Source organism: Pteronotus mesoamericanus, unplaced genomic scaffold, assembly GCF_021234165.1.
Source record: "Pteronotus mesoamericanus isolate MK-2021 breed Mesoamerican mustached bat unplaced genomic scaffold, CSHL_Meso_final contig_20, whole genome shotgun sequence".
In the NCBI taxonomy this organism is placed as follows: Eukaryota; Metazoa; Chordata; class Mammalia; order Chiroptera; family Mormoopidae; genus Pteronotus; species Pteronotus mesoamericanus.
In genome coordinates this window covers 6,193,197-6,217,519 of record NW_026555085.1, presented here as the reverse complement: position 1 = coordinate 6,217,519, position 24,323 = coordinate 6,193,197, and the positions used below count along the sequence as shown (strand labels likewise).

The window sequence follows — 24,323 nt, the reverse complement described above, 5'->3', positions numbered from 1 at the left end:
GCGCTTGGTTTGCTTTCTATCACTGCCATCATTTCCACTGCCAGCCAGGGGCCAGGTGGCACAGGACAAAAACCCAGCCACACAATCCACCCTGGGTCACCTGTCAGCATTCCTAGGCCACTGAGGAAGGAAGTACACCAACACAGACCCTAAAATCAGCCATGGCCTCTCATGGCATATACATCTACACATACACACATTCATTGATTTGAGAGAGAAACACTGATTTGTTGTTCCACTAATTTATGCATTTGTTGGATGATTCTTGTATATGCCCTGACCAGGGACTGAACCTGCAACCTCGGCTATCAGGAAGAGGGTCTACCAACCGATTTACCCAGCCAGGGCTCTTGTGGCCCTTTAAATCCTGTGATGTGGTTCAGGAGTTTTGAAGAATATTGTTAAGGGCCATACACAAGAGCCATAAACTACATTTGCTTAAAAGTTTATAAACAATGTACACACCCAACTTATCTCTGAAATTTAAAAATAAAAAATATACTTTCTGCAGATCATCTTGGAATGTCAAAGCTGAACAGAACCCAAACATCTACTTTAAAAGATGTCATTTTACAAATGAGGATTTGGAAATCCGAGGCCAGGAGTTGGCAAATGTCTTCTATAAAAAAGTAAATAGTTTAGACTTTGTGGGCCACACGGTCTCTGTTGCAACTACTCATTTCTGTCATTGTTGCACAAAAGCAGCCACAGACAACACGTACACAAGTGGGCGATTGTGTTCTTATAGGACTTTATTTGTGGGAGCTGATATTTGAATTTTACACTGTTACTTTTTGCATGCTACAAAAATACTGTTCTTCATATTTCAACCACTTAAAAATGATAAAACCATTTTTTAGCGGCCGCACAAAAATAGGTGGTAGACTGGATTTGGCCTTTGGGCTGACTGAGGTCTGCTGACCCCCATCCCAGGCCACTCTGACACCCAAGGGTTGTAGCACAGGCCCTGCCATGTCACATACCGTATTTGCTCTTTGCTTTACCCATTAGCTTCAAAGACTCACATCTGCTTCACCATAAAGTGTACAACTGAGGAGTTCTGTAAATGTTTTCTGAATTTTAGGAGGAATATTAAGATCTATCAGAAACATATGCCAGGCCACAGTTGAAACACTGATATAAAGCCATATTGAATATTAAATTAAAATGATCAAGAGAAAAATATAATAAAATTGAGAAACTCACTAAATTTGAAAAATAGCCTTTATTTTGACCAGTGGTATTGTATGACATCCTATATGGCATAACTGATTACAGCCAAGTTCATGAATACAAATAAAATAGCAGTTTCCCTCATTCTCTCTTCTGCTTTCTGTTCAGAGAAAGCAGGAGATGGGAGCATGATTCTCAGAAACCAAGGAGCACTTCCTCAGGCGCCAGCTGAGTCCAGGCTCCCAGGAGCATTCAGCCTCTAAGACACAGATGGTCACAACTGCATGGACCTTCGGCAAAAAATACTCAGAGCAGTTCCGCAGGAGATCACACTAGAATTTACAACCCAGCACGGCTGACAAAACTCATCTTGCGGAGGACTATGAGGATTTGACCTGCATGCCAAAGAGATGAGGCTTCTGCATTCGTTTTCCTTTAAAGAAGGGGGAATCCCAGGTGTGGTGTGATCACCATCAGCCTGCCTCCTTCCTTCTCGCTCCAGGTGACCCGGCCGTACCCTGTCCCTCTGGAGTGCATGGAGCACTGCACTGTGACAGAGAAATGGAAACACCCTGGCCCTAATACAAGACATTGTCATACGGCCAACACTGGAAGTGGCTTTCCACTTTCTTATTTCACAAAAGGTTTAAATATATGGGTCCTTATGTAGCACAAGATGCCTGAAATTCAGAAAATTATGAAAAACAACTTCTCCACCCCTGAGGATATTTCATCTTTATAAAGTTGAAAATACAAAATATTAAAATAATTTGCCCTTTCTCCCCTTCAAAAGGAATCACATTCTCAAAGGATTCCTGCAATATACAAAATTCATTTCTCCTGAAACCAAGACCAAGAAGTCAATGTTAAGCTGCCAAGAAGACCCTTTTCCAAAGAAGGGTGAAAAAGACACCTCATTATTTCAAAAAACAAATATAACAATCTTTAGATAAAAATAGAAAAAGGAGTTTCTGGCCTCATGAACTTTTGAATTTTTCACTTTGACTTTTGACATTTCTTAGCATTGGCTATTGGGAGTGAAGAGAACAACTTGTCACCCAAAGTCTGAGATACTCCTGGGAAAAGCCCTATCCTTTCCACGATGGCTCCCAAAGTAGTTTGTTAAAAACCAGATGGCAAGAAAGAAAATGCTATACATCCATCTGTTCCATTTCTCCATAACTCTCACATCAAAAGCACCTGGATTATCAATTGTGTTCAACACAAAATAGCACTGGGGGCTGAAGAGAAGACAATGTCACCTGCCCACAGCATAAGCCAAGGTGACGTGGGTTCTGAACTACCCAAGAAGTCTTCACTGGCAAACTTGCCTGGCACCAGGGCCTCCCGGAAAAAAAACAAAAAACAAAACAAAACAGGACAAGCAGCTGGGCATGCTCAAACAGCAAGACGTGCAAAACACATCATCACTCTGCTAGGAAGGAAGGGCACACAGGAAGTTCATGGACAGCAAGAACTGGCTTCTGGCTACTGGGTCCAACACTCAAGAAACCTCTGCACTGAAGGTGGGGTAATACTGCAGAGAAATGGGAACAACACCTGGGGGGTGAGGCGGGGGAGAGAAGCACTATACACATGCTCACACAGTGCCTCTGAAGGCTCGCTGTTTTACAAGTGGCCGTCCAACAAGCTGACTATGTGCCTCGCTCAGAACTTCATCTGCTACACTCTCTTACTATCTACATACTCTCTTCTTTTAAGGCACAAACATATTTACAGTTTCAGATACACCTGCTGAGTTCTGAGAATCATAAAAGCAAATTCATCTTAGACTAGTGCACAGAAGCCAGTTGGTCCTTTTTGGCTGTACGTGTCGCTGAGGAACGACTTCAGGTCTGAAGCAGCCAGAGGTGTGAGCCTTCTCTGTGCTCCCGTGGTCAAGGCGACCACCCACCATCGAGGTGGGGCTATAGGAGAGGCCAAATGGTAAATGCATGACTGGGATCAGGGACGTTTACTGTTTTTTACTTTGCGTTTAACAAACCCTAACACGATGGCAGCTCTTGCCAGCCTGAGCTGACTCTCACAAAGAAGCGCAAGCAGAGGCTGTCACGGAGCGTCTGTGACACCACATGAAGTCACTGTGATCATAGTTTGCTCATATTATCTTTCCCTCCCACAAAGACAGACATACACACACATACACTAACACACATGCGTGCACACACACACACACACACACACCCCTCTTCCACCATGGGGGAGATCTTTGCAACAAGAGGCACTTGGATGATATTTGGAGAATTCCCGTGAAAAGGTCTTCCCCTCACAGTGAAACGGGATCATCAGAACAGAAGCCAGGTGGTCAGGACTCCATCTCTTCTTGGTCAAGCGGTGGAGGCACAAAGCTGATGACTTCATCATAGGTCAGGCCTAGAAATTGGGAAGGAAAAGCAGGATATGAGAGTTCAGACTATACTCTTTGCTGACAAACACTGTAACTTCTAAGCTCAGGATCCTTTTTCCCTGTCCGTGCTAGTGCTTTGATGGGCTACTTCAAGTAACTATTTGTTGCTTGTGTATGATATCCTAATTGATCACGTGATTACACAGAAGGTCAAGGATACATATTAAAAAACCCTATTTTTTTTCTTGGTTTTTTTCCCGTTATTCAGAGCCGCCTCTTTAAAGCTCAGGAATAACATAGCACTCCCACAAGCTACAGCAACCAGATAATCCTGGCTTTCGGCATTTACCTGGAGTTCTGAATTTGTGTTTTATGGAAAGACTATGAGATTGGACATAGGAGACAAAAGTTCCATTTCTGGCTCTGTCCCTAACTAAGTCTAAGGTAAGAGGTAAGATCTAAACTCTTTGCCCCAATTGTATCTACTGTAAAACTGTAAAATGCCCTTTCTCCTACTCATCTCAGAGAGCTGTAAAGAAAAAGGTGCTGAGAACCTCAAAGATCTAAGCAGACGTGACGGGCTGTGTGAAAAAATCAGATCAGAATCTGATCTCAAAACTCCAGAGAGCATCACCATCTACAAGTTTCCATCTGCGGAGCATGTTCACTTGGCACAGGAGACTGGTTACAAGTTTTAACGAGTTGGCTATAGCAAGAAATTTTATTTTTCTCACAGCTTTTGGTTAGCAGCTCACCTGGGAAAGACTTTCAATCCTAACTTCTCAAGCTATATGGTAATGCTGCCTTCGTGACTTACTTTTCCATTCATCTATAAGGAGGTCCCTGCTCTCAAAGGACTGATCGTAAGGGTCAGCCACGGGCTCATCGTCAGGGTCATGGTACTGAGCAAAGTAGGCATGCGCAAGGGCTTGGGCTGCTGTAATTCTCTTGTCCGAGTCCAACACCAGCATCTTCTCCAGCAAGTCAACAGCTATTAGCACCACAGATAGGAAGGGGGAAAAAAAGAGTTTTTATTTTTAACATGTTACCAAAAAATATGCCTTAATAAAGCAGACACATAGTTTTGACCCTCCTTTGGAGGAGAAACAAAGAATTCTCCTTCAAAGTGTCAGCACTAGGACATATTATTCCTTTTCTCGTGTGTGTGTGTGTGTGTGTGTGTGTGTGTATTTTGTATTATTTAAAGAATACGCTACTGAAGAATTTTTTAAAATAACTGGGATTCTGTTTGAATGACCTTTTGTGGAATGTCCATGTCAAACTTTTACCATGGTCAAAGTGTGTCACAATGAAAGCCTATAACTAAAGTGATCTAGAAGGGGTAAGTAGGGCTAGTTTTTAATTTTTCAACTTTTTTGTTCTCCTTTGCATTTACTTACTAACATAAAGCAAATGAATATTCATCAAATGGGTCTTCAAACAGTGGACAAATTGAGCTTTTTACGTGGGTGTGTGGGTGGCAAACATGGTGCTTGGATAAAATTTTCACTATTAAAAATGTCAATATAATAAATACAATGGATACTCATATGCTGACCACCCATATCCAGCAATTAACATTTTGTTTCTCTATTTTCTGTTAAACCATTTTGAAATACAATTATAGACACGATACATTACCCCTAAGTATTTCAGCATAAAGACATCTTCCCGTACAATTATAAAATTATCACATCTGACAAATAAATGATTCCCAAATATCACCAAAAATCCAGTTCAACTTAAAATTTCTTCATTTACCCCAAAGTTGTCATTTACACCTATTTTGTTCAAACCAAGATCCAATGAACGGTCGTTCATTGTATTTGATTGGGTTCCTTTAGTTTCTCTGAATCTAGAATCCTTCCCCCCTTTCATTATCTGATCTCAAAAGACAGTCTGGTTGTCTTGAAATTGACCATCATATATCTACATCCTTGTTTTTCTCTACCCCTTGTATTTCCTGAAAACCACGTTAGATCTAAAAATCTGTTAAAATTGGGTTGAACATTTCTGGCAAGAATATTTCACAGGACTCTGTGTCCTTGATGGAGCATTAAGGCCATCTGTCCCACTATGAATGATGCTAAATTTGATCAGAGTCATTTCTTTGTTGCCCTAAGCAAACCTGTGGGATACTCTCAAACCACATGAATATCCTTTCACTCAAGAAAAATTGACTGATTTTTCTTCACAGCAATTATTCCATTAGGGGTCACAAAATGGTGATTCTTCTAATTCTTTCAAATGAGGATGTTTTGAGTTTCAGAATGGTGCAGGACAAATGATGCCATGACCACAAGAATCACTCGGTGAAACAAGGTGTAGGGTAAGTGGAGGCAGTTTGGCTTCCTCACCCAGCTGCTTGGGTAACTAGGGGGAGCAGCTTCTCACAACCTTGAAGGAGTCTGATAAAGCAGTGTTCTCACCGCCTTGAGCCTGGGTGCATTAAACTGCCCCTTAGCCTTGAGTAGGCTTGCACACACAACTCATGCTAGGTTACCTCACTTTTTGGCCTGAGGCTGGATTTGTTTGTGCTAGTACTTAAGGAGGTAGGGACTTTGGGCGGGGTGGGGGGAGGAATGAGGGAGGGAGTTGGGCGTCAACACAGACACGGGCTTGTGGCCTGTGTGATTCCCGAATAAAGGCATGTCAAGCATTCCCATGGCTCCATGCTTCCTCTTCTGTCTACTTGAGTCTCGACTGGACCTGTCCAGCCTAGGGAGGCTGCCACACAACTGGCATAGTCGGCAGGATGAGTTTCTTGTTATGGAGTCCCTGGGCTCTCCTGAGGACAGTCTCAAGGGGTGGCCTCATGTCAGTGGTGCACCTGACACTGTGGAGAAGGCCCTACGGGAGGTTGGGGAGTACCTGGCACGGTCCAGCACCCGTGCGGCTGCGGGGGCTGTGGGCTGGGTGTTTCTTTCAGCTTTGTGAGCTGAGATGAAGACCGAGATTTGAGACACAGCAAAGTTCCAAGAGTCCCAAGAGGGACCGGAGGCCCTAAAGGCTGAAGAAGAGAAGACTGTGTTTCTCAACACTGTGAAACTACGAAAACGCCAAGGAGAAAAGAAGCCTTGAAGGCTCGACTCTGCGCCCTGGTCAAAGCCTCCTAGCAGCTGAGCTGCAGCAATCCCCCTCCCCACTCACAGTGAGCAATTCCAGGGAAATGGGTGGGGGGAAAAGGAACTGAGGTTCCTGTGGGCCTGGGGGAGTCTGAATCTGGGGAGCCCGGAATCCCCTTTATCTCCCCCGCCCCACATAGACATGAAACACAGTTGCTGAACCTGACTGGGCTGGAAGACTGCAGCGCAGGCAGAGTGCTTTGGTGGCAATGCCAGCACCCAGAAAGCCCTATTCTGACCGTGCTGATGAGGAGAGGCAGGGGCCCTGCAGGAGAGTAGTGTGTGCTGGGTGTGTCTGTGGGCCAAGGCCATGTGCACGGAGCTAAGTGTGGCAGTGGCGTTTTAGTAGGTGGTGCTCCCGGGATGTGCTTTGGCCTGGGCGTGGCAAGGCTGCTGGCCACTCTAAGTGGACACAGGATGTTAGCTCTGACCCCATGCCCTCTGGCACCAAGCTGCCTAGCTATGCTGCTCATTTTGCCTGTGGCCTTGCCAGTGGGACAGCTGCTAGAGCTGGTGGCATGACCTGGGGGACTGCAAGAAAGCATGCTGGAGCAAAGGGCACCGGCAGAGCAGAGGGCGGTGACCAGGAGCAGGCAGTCCAGGTGCACTGATGGGCAGAGCCCATGCAGCACTCGGACACACAGATACAGCAGCAGCCAGAGTCACAGGAGTCGCAGAAATGGCAGAGCGGCACAAGGGGAGGAAGCAGAGCCAACAGTGAGTGTGGGTTTCCAGACCCTCTGTGCAAGGGCCTGGACTGTCCATCAAAAACTTGGGGGTTACCTGTCACTTTTGCAGAAACACAAGAAGCCTGTGAGATTTGTGTTGTCTGCTCACGGGAGCATCCCCGGAGGCCTGTGGAAACTGTTGGGCAGGTGGTACGGGCATGGGTACCGTTGACCAGTGGCAGGTGGGTGTTGCTGGGCCCCTACGCAGTTCAGAGGGCTAGAAGTCTGCTATTACAGGTGTGGACACAGCCACGGGACTCTTCGCTGCTTATCCTACATGGCACCCAGATCAGAGAGCAGTAATAGCTGCCCTCTGTGCTGCTTATGGGTGACCCTTGATCACTGAAAGTGATCAGGGGACACATTTTGCTGGGGTCTTGGTAAAAAATGGGCTCGAGACCTGCAGATTGACTGGAAATTCCATGTGGCCTATCATCCCCCAAGCTGCTGGGATGACTGAATGGTATAATGGTCACTTAAAGCAGGGCTTGCAAGCTGTGGCTGCCACACCCACGCTGAGGGGCTGGACGAAGTACTTATGGACTGTCCTCCGGGCTCCAAACAAGAGGAGGTGGAGTGGGGGGCCTGCTCCAGTGGAAGCACTTCTCCACTGGACTGCAGCTCCTATCCAACTGCGGGTGCAGACTAAGGATGCCTTGCTGAAACCAGGCATGGAGATGCAGGAAAATATTCTCTTGCCCACTCTGGAGGACCTGGAGCACGGACTAAAAGCCACTGGGATGTGGCCTTGGGATATAAAATCCCCTCACATGCAATGGGTGGCTCTTGTTGTCCCTTGAGGACGAGGGGTGGAGAGGGACTTGCAAATAGTGCCCTGGGTGATGGGGACCTGGCCCCCAGTCTTAAAGGTGACATATCCAGGGTAGTGACTGGCCACTGTTGGTGTCTGTAACTGTTTGTCTTTCCAGCCCCTAAGGTGTAGTGGACTGGGTACATGCCTATGCCTCAGTGGCTACCCAATCAGTGTGCTGGGTCTGTGCTGAAATCTCCCGGAGCATGTGTGATGGCCTCCCAAGGGCGCAGCCCTCTAGCTTCTGTCTACAGAGAAAACAGTGTACATCCCTTATGGAATGTGGCCTGAACCAGCATCTGTACTGCGATGAAGCAGAGTGTGGCTGGCTCTGGCTGTTGGTTGGCTGCCCCATGTTGGGTGTCTTGGGGTTGGTGCAGAGCTGGGATCATGGAGTTGGCAGAGCCAGCCCCTCCTCTGTGTTAAAAGCCTCAAGGACAAGTCCAAGTGGACTGAACTCTTGTGGGTCTGTATCAGGGACACCCCCTTGGATATCGCTGAGAGGCGTGGAATGGTGTGTGGGCAGCTGTTCCCACTGGAGCCTCTGGGTGAGTGGCTCACTTGGGTAGCCTTACCTGTCTGAGAACTGGACTGGCCTATGGACCTAGGGGTGGCCTTACTGCCTGTGTTTTGGCCATATGTTGCTGTGGTCTATACTGCTGCTGCAGCAGTGCTTGTGTTTTGCTTGCTTGTTGCTGTAGCCTGTACTGCTGCTGTGGTTTATGGGTACGGGGCTCTGCCTTCCTCACCAAGAGAACTTTGTGAAGATATCCTCATGTAGAAATGTATAATGAGGAACCCCAAAGGGGTAGATTGTAGGGTAAGAGAAGGCAGTCTGGCTTAGTCACCCAAGGTGCCTGGGTAACTAGGGGGAGCAGCTTCTCACAACCTTGAGGGAGTCTGATAAATCACTGTTCTCACAGCCTTGAGCCTGGGTCTCACGGCCTTGAGCCTGGGCACGGTAAACTGCCCCTTAGCCTTGGGTAGGCTTGCATGTGCAGTCCATGCTAGGTTACCTCACTTTTTGGCTTGATGCTGGCTTTATTTGTTCTAGTACTTAAGGAGGTAGGGACTTCTTACACACACACACACACACACACACACACACAGAAAGGGGGGGGGGAGGGGGAGGGAGAGGGAGGGAGGAGGGGAGTGAGTGAGGGAGTGGAGCGCCAACATAGACATGGGCTTGTGGCCTGTGTGACTCCTGAATAAAGGCATGTCAAGCATCCCCATGGCTCCACGCATCTTTTTCTGTCTACCGGAGTCTTGAGTGGACCTGCCCAGCCTAGGGAGGCTGCAACACACAAGGCTTTTGAGGCTTTGCAAATTATTGATGGTTCCTTAACTGCAGAAGGGGGTAGGCAGGGGACTGAAGAGGAGGGCACATTCCTTTACAGATCTGTCACGGTGCCCACATGAGGTTCTAAAAGACCCCTGTCCTGCAGCCTGAATTCCAGAGTAATCCAAAGAACTGTGATTTTCAGAGGGACACAGAACTAAGGTGGATTTCATGTGTCAAGTCGGGTTCTTAAATTTACACTTTAAAGCACCGGGAGAAATGCCCAAATATATCTAGATATATATTCTTCTCTTCTTAGAAGAAAATAAGCTTTATCAGCTTTGTTAGAATCATATGGTCTCTGTCACCCTTCAGATAGAAAGTGCCATGTCCCTATAACCAATACCTTCACTAAGGAATAAGGTTAGGGGTAAGAAAAAGATTCCTCTAAGATCTTGACAGATACAAATACATACGCTACATCAAAGGGCAACTTAAGTTTTAATTCATGTTTTGAGAGTAATGGTGAAACAGTGACTGACAGATAGATGCCAATAGTCACATTGGTGTAATCCTACCCAGTTAATATGCTGGGCATAAGTTCATGGTCGGTAACACCACGTTCTCAGAAGCCTGCAAGAGTCCATGTGACATCACTGGCAGTGGGCTGTTAGGCCTGTTTAGACTCCCGAGAACTGCGGTGCTGAGTCCCAGACGGCCTAAAGCCTCAACTCACTTGCAGCTGGCATGGCTGAATGGTATCTAGTCCTTTTGAATGTTTAAATGCTGTAATTCCAGAGAAGGGGACACCTATCAAGATGGATGGGGCCTAAATAAGCTGCTGGGACACACATATCCCCTGTTCCCCAGAAAAACAATGAGCAAATCTGAATGAGCTAATAGAAAGTCCAAAAGGGAGCACCGCCATGTCTAAAACATGAGCTGATACAATGAAAAAAAGAATTTGGACCATAATGACAAGCAAGAAAACTACCAGCATACAACATCATCTCCCAAATTCTTGGAGTACTTATGACTCAAAGAGCTTCTCACAGATCCTTGGATTAGATAATACAGCTTCAGTAAATCATAAGAAGCCAATGAGAACACAGCAGTGCAGATGCAAACCTAAACAGGCCCCAGAAGAATTCTCTACACCCATGATGAGTTTGTGCATTCATTCTTGGAAGCGAGGGAGACCCAGCTGAGATGTGACAAACCCTCCAGGGCTGACAGGAACTCATCCATAATCGCCCAACACTTCACAGAGTGCGAGCATCTGTGCTATTATAAGAATTATCACAGTGACACTGATACCCCTGTCAACAATCATATTGGAGGAAGTACTTAGAAAAGTAACACTGCTTAGCCTTCAGTCAACTTCTGAAGAGGTCCTTGTGGCTGACAGCCTCAAAAGGCTAAACTGAGGCTGAAGCACAGCTGTTGGGGCCCTTGAGCAGAGGGACGGCCCACTCACACAATCTTCAGGAAAGTGAGGAGGCCGAGTATACTGTCAACACAGCCTCTCACTGCACCCCTCCTGTCAGAGGGAAGTCCTGGCCTTGATTTTTCTTGATTTAGGGGCGTCCGCCCCTAACCACTGTGCCCTCCAGAGTCATGGCATTAGAGCCTCAGACAACACCACTTTCAGGGGACAGCAGAGGCACACGTCAGCCGCTGGCTTTAAGGAAGCAAGAACTCCTTCTTTAGCCAAGGCGGTACATATCCCGCAGCTGCCGTGTGATGTCCCTTTGCCAAGAATCCTGGAAGTGATGGTGGCAGGAACACGGTGCCATTCCTTAAAAGTCTAAGGTGGCAAACTGGCTTCACCAGTTAGACTGGTTGGGTCTCGGGGGCAGAAGAAGAAGAGAAGAAGGGAAAGTGCACACACAGGATGACAGGTCCTGTAGTGCCACGGAAGTGAAGGGCAGAGCAGGGCCCACTTCTGGAGCTCCCTGAGGGTCTAACACTGGCTGTGCTTCAACTGTTCTTACCCTCAGTTTTGGTAGGAAATAACAGCAGTTGTGAGCAAGTCACAGGCTTCAAACACCTAACTCATGTCATAACCAATTTAATATCCATGACATGAGGACATGGTCAACTTACCCAAGGGATTGGCACCAATAAAAACATTTGCAAAGTTCATCTTCGGCATCTGGGTCAAAGATTGAATGTAGTTTCTTGCCTGTGAAAACAAAGGGTTTTCAAATTGGCTTTTTGTTCGGTAATGTTACTGCTCTCAAAGCATCTTGGTCCTGCCAAGGAACAAGTATTAACTGACAGTCCGCCAGCTTCAATGTTTATGACTATCTTTGACATTCTTTCAAGGCTTCTCTCATTGCCATTCTAACTTCCTTATTTATGATCAGTATCTGCATTTATATATCCCTGCTATAGCTCAGTTATAGTTAAAGTGGATGACAATGCTAACCAATTACGTTCCTTTTCATTAGCTTTCTGATCACAGGGTCGGAAGCTTTAAAATGAGGCCAAGATATCTAAGAAGTGGCCCTTTCTGAGGTAGGACTTCCTAAAAGCTAAAATCGGCTGGTGTAGGAATTGGTGTTCCTAAACAAAGTCTAAGATTGGCAGTCTTTCAATGGTCCTGATCTCAGTAGGTGCTCTTAGTACATCAAAAGGATCACTATTAAACCGTGCTAACAAAGTAATCTTGGTAAGAAGAAAGTAACCATAGGCTTAGTATATTATCCTAAGAGGCTCACACACATTTTAAAGATACTAAACCAGTAAGTGGATTATAAATTACATGGCCTGGGCAGAAATTCTCCCCCACCACTTAAAAGCTACATCTCAGGCAAGTCTCAAGTAACATATCTCAATGACCTCAATTGCAAAACATTAATATTAGTATTTGGCTTGCCTTTATAATATGGTTATTGTGCTACTCATACATGATGAAAGTCATGAAAGAATTTCAAACTAAATTCTGACACAAACAACATTTATATTTTATATTACCAATAGAGTTGTTCTAGGTTTGATCACTGGGGTGGGGCTTGCTCGAATCCGAATCTTGACTTTAATACTTTGGTCAAGTTACTTATTATCTTTAAGCCTCGAGTTCCTCATCTGTAAAGGGGATTAGTAACAGCGCCCACGTGGTAGTGCTGGAGCGAGGATTCACGGTAACAGACCAGCATTGCCCTGGCGCTGCCCTAGGTCCCAGTGGGAGCTCACTGAACCTTAGCTGCTACCACTGACCGCAGCCTTTAGGAGGAAATCTGCTCTGATTTCCTCAGATGTTACAACTTCCCAGTTTCTGAACTTCATTCTAAGGAACGTAAGGTGAAATTTTTTCAAGGACAGCACTAATCAAGGTAAAACCAAAAACTGGTCTTGAGAATAATCACATAAACACAAATGTAAGTCCTAAATATGTTCTTCAGATACTATACAAATGACCTTCCTTGTTTCAGTGAACAAATTCCACTATTACTCCATCTGGGTAGCTGAGATAAAACTTCTTTGAATCTATCTTAACCACTTCCTTACAATTCCCCAACAGTAAAGGTACTCATGTATGTGTACACACATCCACACATCCACATACAAGGTTAGAAGACTTTCTGGTTGCTAGGGCAACTTCACCTTCTTCTCATTATACCTGCAATGAGCAGGCAAGAACCACTTTCAAAAGCAGCTGAGAATCTTTCCTTCGAAAACAAAGTTCTAGGAACTGAATATCTACATGGCTGTAATCCCTTCCTACTTGAGCGTATAGATAAAAGGCTGAAGGGAACACAGAGGTAAAGAAAGACCTGTCTCATGCAGAGAACAGTCATCTCTCTAACATGGCAAACAAAGACAGACAAAGACAACTGAGCACAGCAGAAGGAGACAAGGGGCTGGGGGCGGGGCCTCTGTGAGGCGGGCCTGGTTTCCAGCCTGAAGTCCCCTTAGAAGAAAGTGCCCAATCATCTCTGGTGATAAAACAAGAGTTAGATTAAATAGTTAAGAACTAGTTTAAAAAAAAGAATTGGTAAAATAACCCTATGTAGGTATTCATATTTATTCTATATTATTTATTCATTCTTTTAAATATAGTATTTGTGGTTGGATAGTTGAGGTTTTTTTAAATCGAATAATCCTCTTTTGCTCATTAAAAAAAATAATGAATAGGAAAGCATGCTAATGCCTTCAGTTAGCTGGACGTCCAGCTGAAAGTCATCAGATGGTAGCACAATCTAACCACAGGCATGGAACCTAGGAAAACACCGAATAGTCTATTGAGCACTGAATTCATAAAACCCAAATATAAAAGTAACATCATTTTTATGTACAAGTGTATAACCTGTATTCTCAATCCACAGGATTGGATGCCATTTTATCTTGAATATCAACATCTTGCAAAAGCACATAGGCAGCCGTTACCTCAGTAGCCCTCAAGGCACATGCAGGCATTCAGTGACATTAAAAACTGGGTTGGTTATACAGTGGCAATAAAATGAGAATGTGGCCTTCTGAATTATACATCCCTGTGCAGTCTATTTGTTCTCACCTCATGGCTTGGCATCCTGTTAATGAGATAAGCAGGGGGTGTCCCCGTCAGACGCATAATCTGCTGAAGCTGGTTAATATCTTAGATGCCTAGTCAAGGGCATTGTTAAACATACAGTGCAAAAAATAACTTTTAACTCAAGTTTTAAAAGGCCAAAAGCCACCCCAAACAAATAAAAATCTTACTCCCCCAATCCCACCCACTCCAGGCCAGAGCCCACGGCTACATTGTAAAGCATGCTTCTGTGCACGGCACAAGAGTTATTAGGCATGTAGTCAGTGACTGGCCGTGCAGATAAGAAAGCTTTCTGTGGTTTTAGCATCATCTTTAACATTAAATATTTTAGGCTTCTTGGAAAGAGACTGCCCCTCGATCCAGGATGCCAGCCAGAGAAGTGTTTTCAAGTACTGATAGCCAGAACCTGCTTGCTTGTAGGTGAATGGAGATCATTCAGGAAATATTGACTCAACTCAGGAAAAAAGAATATATCCAATATATCCACTTAAGGAAGAGGTTAAATTTCTGTGGCACAGGTTCTGGTGATTCTCCAAGGCACCACCCCTCCAAATGTAAGATATGGGTGGGAGTATGGGTTGGTAAGCAATGCCATGTTTCAGAGACATTAGTAGCAGTACATTTCAAATACATGCCACAAACACACAAGTGAAGAAAGGGAACATTGGGGGAAAGTTAGAAGCTAATAGCAAAGACAAAATAGAAGTCGCAGGCTGCATGCCACAATGATTTCTCCCAGTCTCCTTAATGGTGACCACACTGACTTTACCTAACAGCTAGGATGAAGTTTGCAAAACACTGCAATTTTTTGACAAAAGCGGAACCATGGGGTCTTCCACGGAAACAAGCACATATGTAAGCTGTACTCCAAACTGCTTTTAGGTCTGTCTTCGATTTTAACACAATTCTCCCTCCTCCAAAATATTATGAAAACTGTTAGTTTATCACGGGTTTCCATTAAAGCAGAAGTGATGGAATTTTAAAATTCCTCAACACAATTCAATAAAAACCTGTTACATTCCCTTTCCTGTTAACTATTAATGCCCTCGTTTGATCGCAACATTATCTTCAATAAGCACCCTTGTCAAGTGATTTCATTTCTCGGTGGCTTCTCTTAGTCATTTTGCCACTTTAGCTCATTCCCTGAACTCAAATTCCCTGTGGTCAGATTTCTCCACACACATGTGTAAGGCTGGCCACTGGAAAAGAGTGGAGTGGGTTCAGCCCTGCCTTTTATGCTCTGTCTGTGCGAGGCCAGCACATTCAAAAGGTGACATGAAGTTCTTTTAACATTCTCACAACAAAGTTGAGATTTATCTATAAACAAATTACATAATGAAGAGTACTTTGCATGCCAAGAGAAATGACAAAAGGGCGTCAGTAAAGAAGACCAGCAATAGTAGAATACCAGTTGGGTTTTATAGTGTTAGAATCCTGCCACCTCTTCTTTCCTGTGAATAATACAGGGTGGGGCAAAGGTAAGTTTACAGTTGTTCATATGGAAAATAGTACAGTAATTAATAAATAATAATACAAAAATAATGTTTCACACACTCATAACTATAAACCTATATTTGCCCCACCCTGTACTTGGCCTGTACATTTTCTGTTTTTGTCTCCTTCAGTCAAATAGGTTATTATATCACTTTCTTGTTGGGAATTAGAAGAAGTAAATTTCTAGAGAATAATGTGAGAGTGATTCAGTGAAAGGGCTTCGTTTTTTCTTTTTTTAATAGGACTTTTTTGTTCTTTCACTAATTACTGTAGGTACAGGGTCACCAACCAAAAGTATTCTATCTCTTTAGCTATGCATCACAACCCATTTATCTCCCTTTTCACCATACATCTTAACTTGTCCTCCACCAGCCATCTATTACTGTAGTCTCTTAATCAGAATGTCCTGCTCTTTAACTCACTGAATTTCTACACTATTTCACAGCTTTTCATAAGTAACAAAAACAGCTACTGTCATTCTGTTCCCTACATTCCTTCAGTATTAAGTTTTTCTTTTAATTTTTAAAACATTTAAATAATTTTACTCACCTGACTTTATTATTTACATATCATTTGTTTCACATATCATATGCTCTTAATATACACTGGTACGTGGGTGGCGTTACTAACATCAAATTAATCCTGCCTACCTTTTTGAATGTTTAAATTGCTTATATCCACTTGCCATAACTCTGTGCGGTGGGGGTGGGGGCCCCCCTTTCTTATCCCTATACTGAGTACAGTATTATCTGAGCAAGTTCTGAATTCTGGTAACTTTATCTTATTATGCCCAGCTCCACATTAGAACTTCATGCCCTATTTCGCAAAATATATATAATGTGCTCTATTTCGCAAAAAATAAAGTATCAGGTCAGGCACTTGGTGTTGTTTCTTTCTTAAAAATAAAGGGTGTATTAATGATAGGTAAATACTATTTTACCCATACCTTTTCTTTCAGAAATTCTTGTGACTAATGGCACATATATCTAGGGCAGATGGCTGGGAGTAGGCGAGGGGACTGAGGAGATGCTGATAGCCATCCCCAGAGCGGGAATTAATTTGCTATATTAGTCTCATGAGCCCTATTCATTAATAAGCCCACTTCTTCTCAACCTTACTCCCCTACCCTCATGTCCTATTAGCCAATCTTTCTAACCAAAGCATTTAAAACAAAATGCTTCTCTAAGCATCTTCTCATTGCTTCTTTTGATTTGCTCCAATACAGCTTCTTCTGTACTTCATAAAGCAAAAGAAAACCCTCCTTCAGGTTGACTTTGTGGCCAATAACTCTGACAAGGACTTTCAAAACAGTGTGCAAGCACATGAAATTAAGGTTTAGCTAACGTTATCAGAACATCTGGTGTCTATTTCAGCTCTGCCAAGTGACTCAGTGCATGACTCAGGCAAGTCACAGCCTTTCTGTGCCTTTGTTTCCTCACCCTAAATAAGTAAATAAAACAAAATAAAATAGAGCCAGTACATTCCCTTACATCCTCAGAGTGGAAATTCATAAATTCCTAGGCTTTGTGGTCTTTTTAAGGAATGTACCAGACACATACCAGATCTTTTTTTACCAGCGAGATGAGGAACCATTCAAACTCACCTGCTCAAGCCTGCCTCACGCTACTCAGCAGACTTCCCAATTGGACAAAGGGACCTGGGAGAAATCCTGGGAGAAGAACCCAGGAAGGAACCACTGAAGCTTGGCTCAATAGCTCTTTTTCCCTTTTTACCAACTGCCTGGCAGCAGACAGAGGGGAAAGGGCGAAAGGCTGGGCTTTCATGATTTCTCTGTCTCCTGCCCAAGAAAATGACCAACAGCAGGAAATCATAGCCAAAGGAAGCCCAAGTCTCATTCCCATGGCTTCTCTGTAAATGCCTGCACAGAGGCAGGAAAGCATCAGTCCAAGCCTTTTCTTGGGTTATTAAAATTTTTAATTAGAGGCAGGCTGTGGGAGGAAGGATTTACAAGCCTCCTCCCATGGCTCTCAGGAATCAGGAGTATGATGTAACCTCTGCTGGTCTGGAGACGGAGCAGAGAGGAACCCCTGTCCGAATGGTCACTTTACACAAGCTGTGCAGGCAGTCTATTCTAAACAACAGAGAGCAGGGAGCTTCTGGAAAAGGGCAATAGCGGGCAGACAAGGCACATTTCATTTCGTTCTCTTAGCGATGACACTAGACTACTACATGGTAAACCTCATGCTCTGAGGACAAACGCTGACCAAACAGTGAAAAGAGCCCTTGAGTATAGGTAAAACTTTTGAAAAAGATGAAGTCAGGGCTGGAGAACAGAGACCTAAATTTTCCATTAATCGCTTAGAATGAATGAAAATCTCAAATCTCATTTACTACTAGGATACTACTGCCCAACACAGGCTCCCATCACCTAAGTATATACCCAGGTAGAGAAGAGACAAAACACACTCACACATGTGACTGGGCGGAGGGGTGTGCATGCATGCAAACACACATGAGTGCGCGCGCGCGCGCGCGCACACACACACACACACGTCATCCTGGGAGTCAGCACACCAAGGGCACATGTGCTTAGAAACACACCCAGGTCACAGTACAGATTGATGGAAGGCAAGTGGCAGAGGTTCCCAACAGGGCAGATAATTACAATCAAAGCATCAACTCACAGACTCTGAGGAGATTTTCTTCAAAAGATCAGCCCCTGGGGTTCCAACGAGTCTTAAAATGAGCTTCAACTGATCAATATCTAATGGTGGACTATAAAGGAAAATGTTGGGACAAAATAAAAATGAAAAACAACAAATAAAATAAAACAAAACAAAAGCAAACAAAATACCCCAATAACAAAAATTAAAAACCCAAACTAAGCCAAAATGGTGACTTCATCTAGGCAAGGCTTCTGCAGGATGGTCACGTCAGGCAAAGCACGCTCCTCCTGTACAAAGGTTCAAATGCTGCTACACACATACCAATTTCACATTCTTTTTGTGCACCTGTCAATATCCCCTATTAGTAAAGTGAAGCTGGATACTCAGCTAACAAAGACAGCAGAGGAAACCCAAGAGCTTACTCAGTCCACACCTACCTCCTTACCTTCCACCAAGGCACCAGCAGCCAGGTAAGCCAAGAGGAGTGGTAAGCAGAGTGTACAGATAAGAAAGCAGCAGCAGAGCACAGAAGGCAGGGACATACAAACCTACCTGTAAATATCCCTGTGAGGAAGCCTGACATGCGGAGCTCGGAATACGGGAGGGGCCTGTGTGGGTCCCAGAGCCTAACCACTGAACCACCTCTCCTCTGTACTGGCCAGTGCAGGCAGAGAGCTGTGAGTGACAAACCAGCAGAGGGCCCCACACCCCACTGCATCTGATCTTCAGGGGCGCCATAATAAAGCAGGACACAGGAGGTTTCAACCTTACAAATGCATTAACAAACCTCACACATCCCAAAGGCTCTAAATAACAGACCACAACGCCCAAACCTTCATTCTGGTACTCGACTCTTCCAAGTAAACCTAGAATGTATGTGCACGTATTAACGAGAAAATAAAAACTGCCATGTGTTCTTACTGCTTAGGGGCCTTGCCTAAAAAGAAAGTTTTAAAAAGAGGGAAAAACCCTTATAAAAGTTTTTAATAAATCTCTGAAAATTTGAATAGCTTATCCACATCTATACTGACATTTGAGGGAAAAGGAGGGGAGGATGATTACCTCCCGATCCCTGTCAGGTTTTCTGATGATTAAGGTTCTCGTCCACTTCTGGTCTCAGCTTAAACTTCACCTCCTCAGACAGGCTGCCCCCAACTCTCTCTATACAGAGAAGCCCCCCACTTCTGTCATTCTGCCTCAGCACAATGCTTGAAAATATCACTGTGCTTATCACAATCTAAAACTACTTTGTTTGCTTACTGTCTGCCACCTCTTCTGCCCTGTAGCTCTCTGAGGGAAGGGGCCACTCTGCCTGTTCACCACTTCTCTCCAATGCTCAGCCTCATACCTGCTTCATGGTGGGCACTCAGAATGTTTGGGGAGAAGGAGGAGAGGGGGATGGAAGAAAATATTTCTTCTCATGGTTATACATATAAAGGCATTACAGTGAAACTTAAAAATAATGGCCTCCACAAATCACAGTTGTCTAAGTTACAGGAATTACTTATGCAATAATATCATTGGCGTCTTGCCCTGTTCTTTTTTTTCTTCCCCAGATATGAAATTGGCTTAAGTTGGAGAAAATCCTAGACAGGAGTCAGCAAACACCAGCCTGCTGCCTGTTTTGAAAATAATGTTCTATTGGAACATGGCCGTGTCCACTCGTCTCTGTTCTGTCTCTGCCTGCCTTCACCCGACACGGCAGAGCTGAGCAGTTTCAACAGACACCACAGGGTCTGCACAGCCTGAGCTATCTGCTTCCTGGCCCTTTAAGGAGAGGTTTGCTGAGCCCCATCCTAGACCCAAACAACTTGTGTTCTAGAAATTATAAACAAGACCACTCACACAAGTTATTTCTGAATTGAGAAGACAATTTTGTCATCTGCAAACTGCAAAAATTAAGACATTCTGGAGGTTAATATATCAATATTTATTTATCTTAGTTGATGGTATTGATGGGAAAAAATTTTAAAGCATACATTAAAATGAGGACAGAGCAGAGAGGAAGATGGATACCACATTGCTCTAAAATAATCTAACTATATCATAACAGAATTTAATACAGATTCCTTTTTGCCCATTTAAAATAACTCAGTTTACGAACATTTACTTTGCTCACACTCTTCAGAAATAAATTTAATTAGGCAACTACCCCACAAGATAAAGTATACTGCATATGAAAAAACTAGACTACCTTAACTCTCAAACAGGTGGTTTTATAAACTCATCTCTAGAAATAATGTTGAGGTTGGTAGTCTTAGTTTAAGAGACTTCTGACTACCAAAGGTGTGTTAGGCTTCATGCTCCCTGACAAGACAGAACACTGGATCATGAGTTTCTCAACTGCCCTCACTCCACCCCAACAAGCTTGAAGAGTAGGCCACGCCCGCCAGCCCTGGCAGCTCACTGCTGCAATGAGGTGGGGACCCTATGTCTTTTCCCCACTTCTGCCAGCATGGACAATCTCAGGCCTGGGGACCCCAGGTTCTGGCCTTCCTGACTTGGCATCAGGCTTCTCTTCTGACTCTGCCTCAACCTATTATTCTTTAATGTACTAAAGGCTTCAATTCACAACAAACATTCTAAGCGTCCAACTTTTTATTTATCCAAGTCATAAATAGGAATATCTCCATTTTCCCCTCCTAACAAGCCTTTTCCTTTCTTATTTACCCTTCAAAGTCCTGCTCAAATAACAACTCTGCTATGAAGTATTCCTGGTTATCTTGAGTTTGAATTACTCACTGCTTCTTCTCAGTAACTCATTTAAACCTCTATTACAGTATTTTTTAAATCGCTCTGTCTTGTTTTATAATCAGAGAGTGGAAATTTGTTCAGGTAACTCCGGTAATTCACCTTCCACTGAGTATGACCATTCTGGCTTAGGGGATAGGCACTATCTTATCCCCACACTTTCCACCGAGTAGCTCAGTAAATACTGATTAACTTACAAAAATTTTCTGTAATATGCTTTTCCACTCAGCCCCACCCCTCTACTTTACCCTCAAAATCTAGAAGAACCACACTCTGTGAGAAGTCTATATATAAAAAAGTAGTCAAGAAAAATTGCATCATTTACTGTTGCAAGTTCTCAAACACTCCATCTGAAGTGTTTACACCATGCAGAGAATACAGATACTGTGCCAACAGTGCGTAAAGACTATGGACACAGAGAGTCAGCAGAGTGCAACAGCCAATATTAGGAGCTTAGTCAACACACAATGCCAAATAAAGATCTACTTAGTAGCTAAAAGCACTTGCATGAAGGAAGCTAAAGCATGCACACCTCATAAGACATCACCACAGGTTCTCCAAAAGCTGGCAAATCCACTGAAATACAGATCAGTCTTCCCACAGTGCCAGCTACTGTAAGGCCACTACAATTTGTCCAGGCAGTTAAGGACAGAAGGAGCTTCAAGCAGCTATGTAAGCAAAGCAAAGCAAAGCAAAGCAAAGCAAAGCAAAATTTACCACATATGAAAATTAGATATTTTCACAGCAAGCCAACCTTTGTAATAGGTTTAACCCCCTTTTCCCTTAGATTGGTGTTATTTTTACTGTTAGTTAAAAATATGTTTTAATTATAATGATCACAATGTCAAAATTCAAATGATAAATCTGGTGATACTTCCTAAAACAATGACTTCAGCCTACGATTCCCCTTTAGATTAGGTCCTTTGTAACCAAGGTAAAAGGAAGCTAGGTGAGGGAAGAAGGACTAGGTGAGGGAAAAATTTGAGGGTAGTGGGGAAACTGGAGGAAAAGAAAAGAGGGATATTCTAGTCATTTCTAAGCGTTCTAGGCATTTTCTAGAAAACCTGTACAGGTTGAAGAGCTGAAGATGACTAAAAGGACCAGTAGCAGGGCCTATCTGCAACTACTGCTGCTTTTGGGCAGCAGTTTTCAATACAGAAAATTAAAAAATCCATATGGGACAAAGTGAGAACACCATTCTTTGAGGGTAGGAAATCCTTCTGGGGACAGAAAGGCTGAACCAGAATGAGACTTAGCCTAGTTGCTTGTCTCCTTGGTCATCAAAATAGTTGTTTTCACTGTCATGCAAAAACAATTTCTTAACGTACTCTAGGTTAGTGAATAAACCTGAGAATTCTGGCTTTTCCTAGAAAAATACATTCTTAAATTAGAGAAGGGAGGGCAAATAACAACCTAATAAAATACAGTCAAACCTTGGTTCTCAAAGATCTCCCATCTTGAACAATTCAGTTCTCAACCAAGTTATTCACCGGAAAAAATACAAAAAAACAACAACAGCAACAACAACAAAAAAAACCCAAGCCTCAGTCCTTGAACAAAACTTCAGCTCCTGACTTGACAATCCTGTCATGCTGATACCTGTATGGTCAGTCACGCATCTCTTGGGCAATAAAGGAGACTTGGTTTCTGAACAAATCTCTTTTCCAACAGCCTTCCGGACTGAATTAAATTCAAGAACCAAGGTTCCACTGTATTTTTCTTCTTCAACATTCATTAGGAGGATACTTGAATTTTAGTGTCCAAAGGGCAAATGCTTTTTAAAAATGAAAGCAGAGCCCTAACTGGCGTGGCTCCCGGGGTTGGGCACTGTCTCTCAAATGGGCAGGTGGCTGGTTTGATTCTTGGTCAGGGCACATGCCTGGGTTGTGGGCCAGGTGCCCAGTTGTGGGCACGTGAGAGGCAACTGATGGATGTTTCTCTTGCACACTGATGTTTCCCTCCCTCTCTTTCCCCCTCTCTTCCCTTCTCTCTAAAAATAAAAAAAATCTTAAAAATAACAGCAATATTTGACATCCATGTCTGAAAGTGAGGGGCAGATGTGACAGGAGGGGACACCAGCTATTCTAGCTCCAGGACAATGATTTATCTCATAATCTGGATCACATAAACATAGGGGTTCATTTATTATTCTTTCTTTTTTATGTCTGAAGTATTTCATAAAATATTTGAAAAAATCGAAAGAGGAAACAAACTGAACAGAATTAAGGCATATACTTAATACACTATAAAAATTCATATGGAACAGGGCAGCAAGCTGATGGCAAATGGGTTATAACTCAACAGCCCCATTATCCTCTAGTTAATGTCTTAAGAGTACCATGTCTGTTAAAATATAAGGAGAAAAGTTTTACATATGAAGGAAATTCACTTGATTACCTAGGAAAGGAAAACACCAGTAAACCAAGCCTGTGACCTCTGGAAGAGAAAACAGTATTTGATGTGTAACAGGGCTACAAAACTTGTTTTCTTTCTTCCTTAGGCTGCAAGTGTTAGTAATATTTTCTAGCTGGCTCACTCTTTCCAAAACCAATGGCTCTTTAAAGTAAGTTAGCACTGTACTTGAAGAAACAATCTGGATCCTCACTCTCTTCTCAAGTTCTGTCAGCTGTGTCCACTTGATGCCCAGTCAGCTAGACCTACAGGGAAGGGCTTCATTCTTTAAAAAACTTACCATTCTATTTTGAGTTCATTGGAAGGGTTCTGCAAAGTCCCAAACGAGAATAATTTCTAACATAGTTATATATATAAAATGAGCCTCAAGACAAAAATTAATATTTTGTGTATCTTTATGGGAACTCCAGGAATTATTAACAACCAGTACCAAATCTCTAAAGAAAAAAATTAATCACAAGAAAATGAAAAGGTTAAATAGAAAGATTTGTAGAGATGTAAAACTGCACAGTAATAACCATGTGATTAAATTTAAATGTAATCTAAATCAAGTCTACTGAAATTTAAAATTCTTATCAGATAAATACCTATAAAACTATGACAAGAAGGGAGCTTTCTTGACATGATAAAAAGCATTTAAGAAAAATGCACAGATAAAATTCTACTCAGTGGTGAAAGACTAACAGTTTTCCCTCTAGGATAACAGCAGGACAAGGATGCCCACTTTCACCACTGCTGTCCAACACTGTATTTGGGAGTTCTAGCCAGAGCAATCAGATAAGAGAAGGGAAATGCACATAAACTGGAACTGAAGTAGTAAAACTATCTCTTCACAGATGACACGATCCTAGATATAGAAAATATCAACATGCACAAGAAAACTACTAGAGCTAGTAAACAAACTGGGCAAAGTTGTAGGGTACAAGAACAACAAACAAAAATCAGCTGTGTTTCTACATGCCAACAATGAAAAAAGCGCAAAGGAAATAAAGAAAACATTCCATGTACAATACCACCT

The 24,323-nt window shown here is 43.3% G+C and overlaps 1 protein-coding gene across 3 annotated transcripts in view; it reads right to left on the bottom strand.

The window, feature by feature from the left end:
* Positions 1-653: 653 nt before the first annotated feature.
* The window catches only part of MAPK14 (mitogen-activated protein kinase 14), a 70,747-nt gene continuing 47,077 nt past the window's right edge, over positions 654-24,323 (bottom strand). The window contains exons 9-12 of one of the 3 annotated variants that reach the window (XM_054569276.1): positions 14,007-14,086; positions 11,594-11,672; positions 4,359-4,532; positions 654-3,567 (exon numbers count right to left, since the gene is read on the bottom strand). In XM_054569276.1, coding sequence (XP_054425251.1) covers positions 3,500-3,567; positions 4,359-4,532; positions 11,594-11,672; positions 14,007-14,086 — 401 coding nt within the window. In that variant the 3' untranslated portion in view covers positions 654-3,499. Of the gene's footprint in view, positions 3,568-4,358; positions 4,533-11,593; positions 11,673-14,006; positions 14,087-18,160; positions 18,241-24,323 lie in introns of those variants that run through there. The other 2 variants (XM_054569275.1, XM_054569277.1) reach the window with 2 other exon arrangements.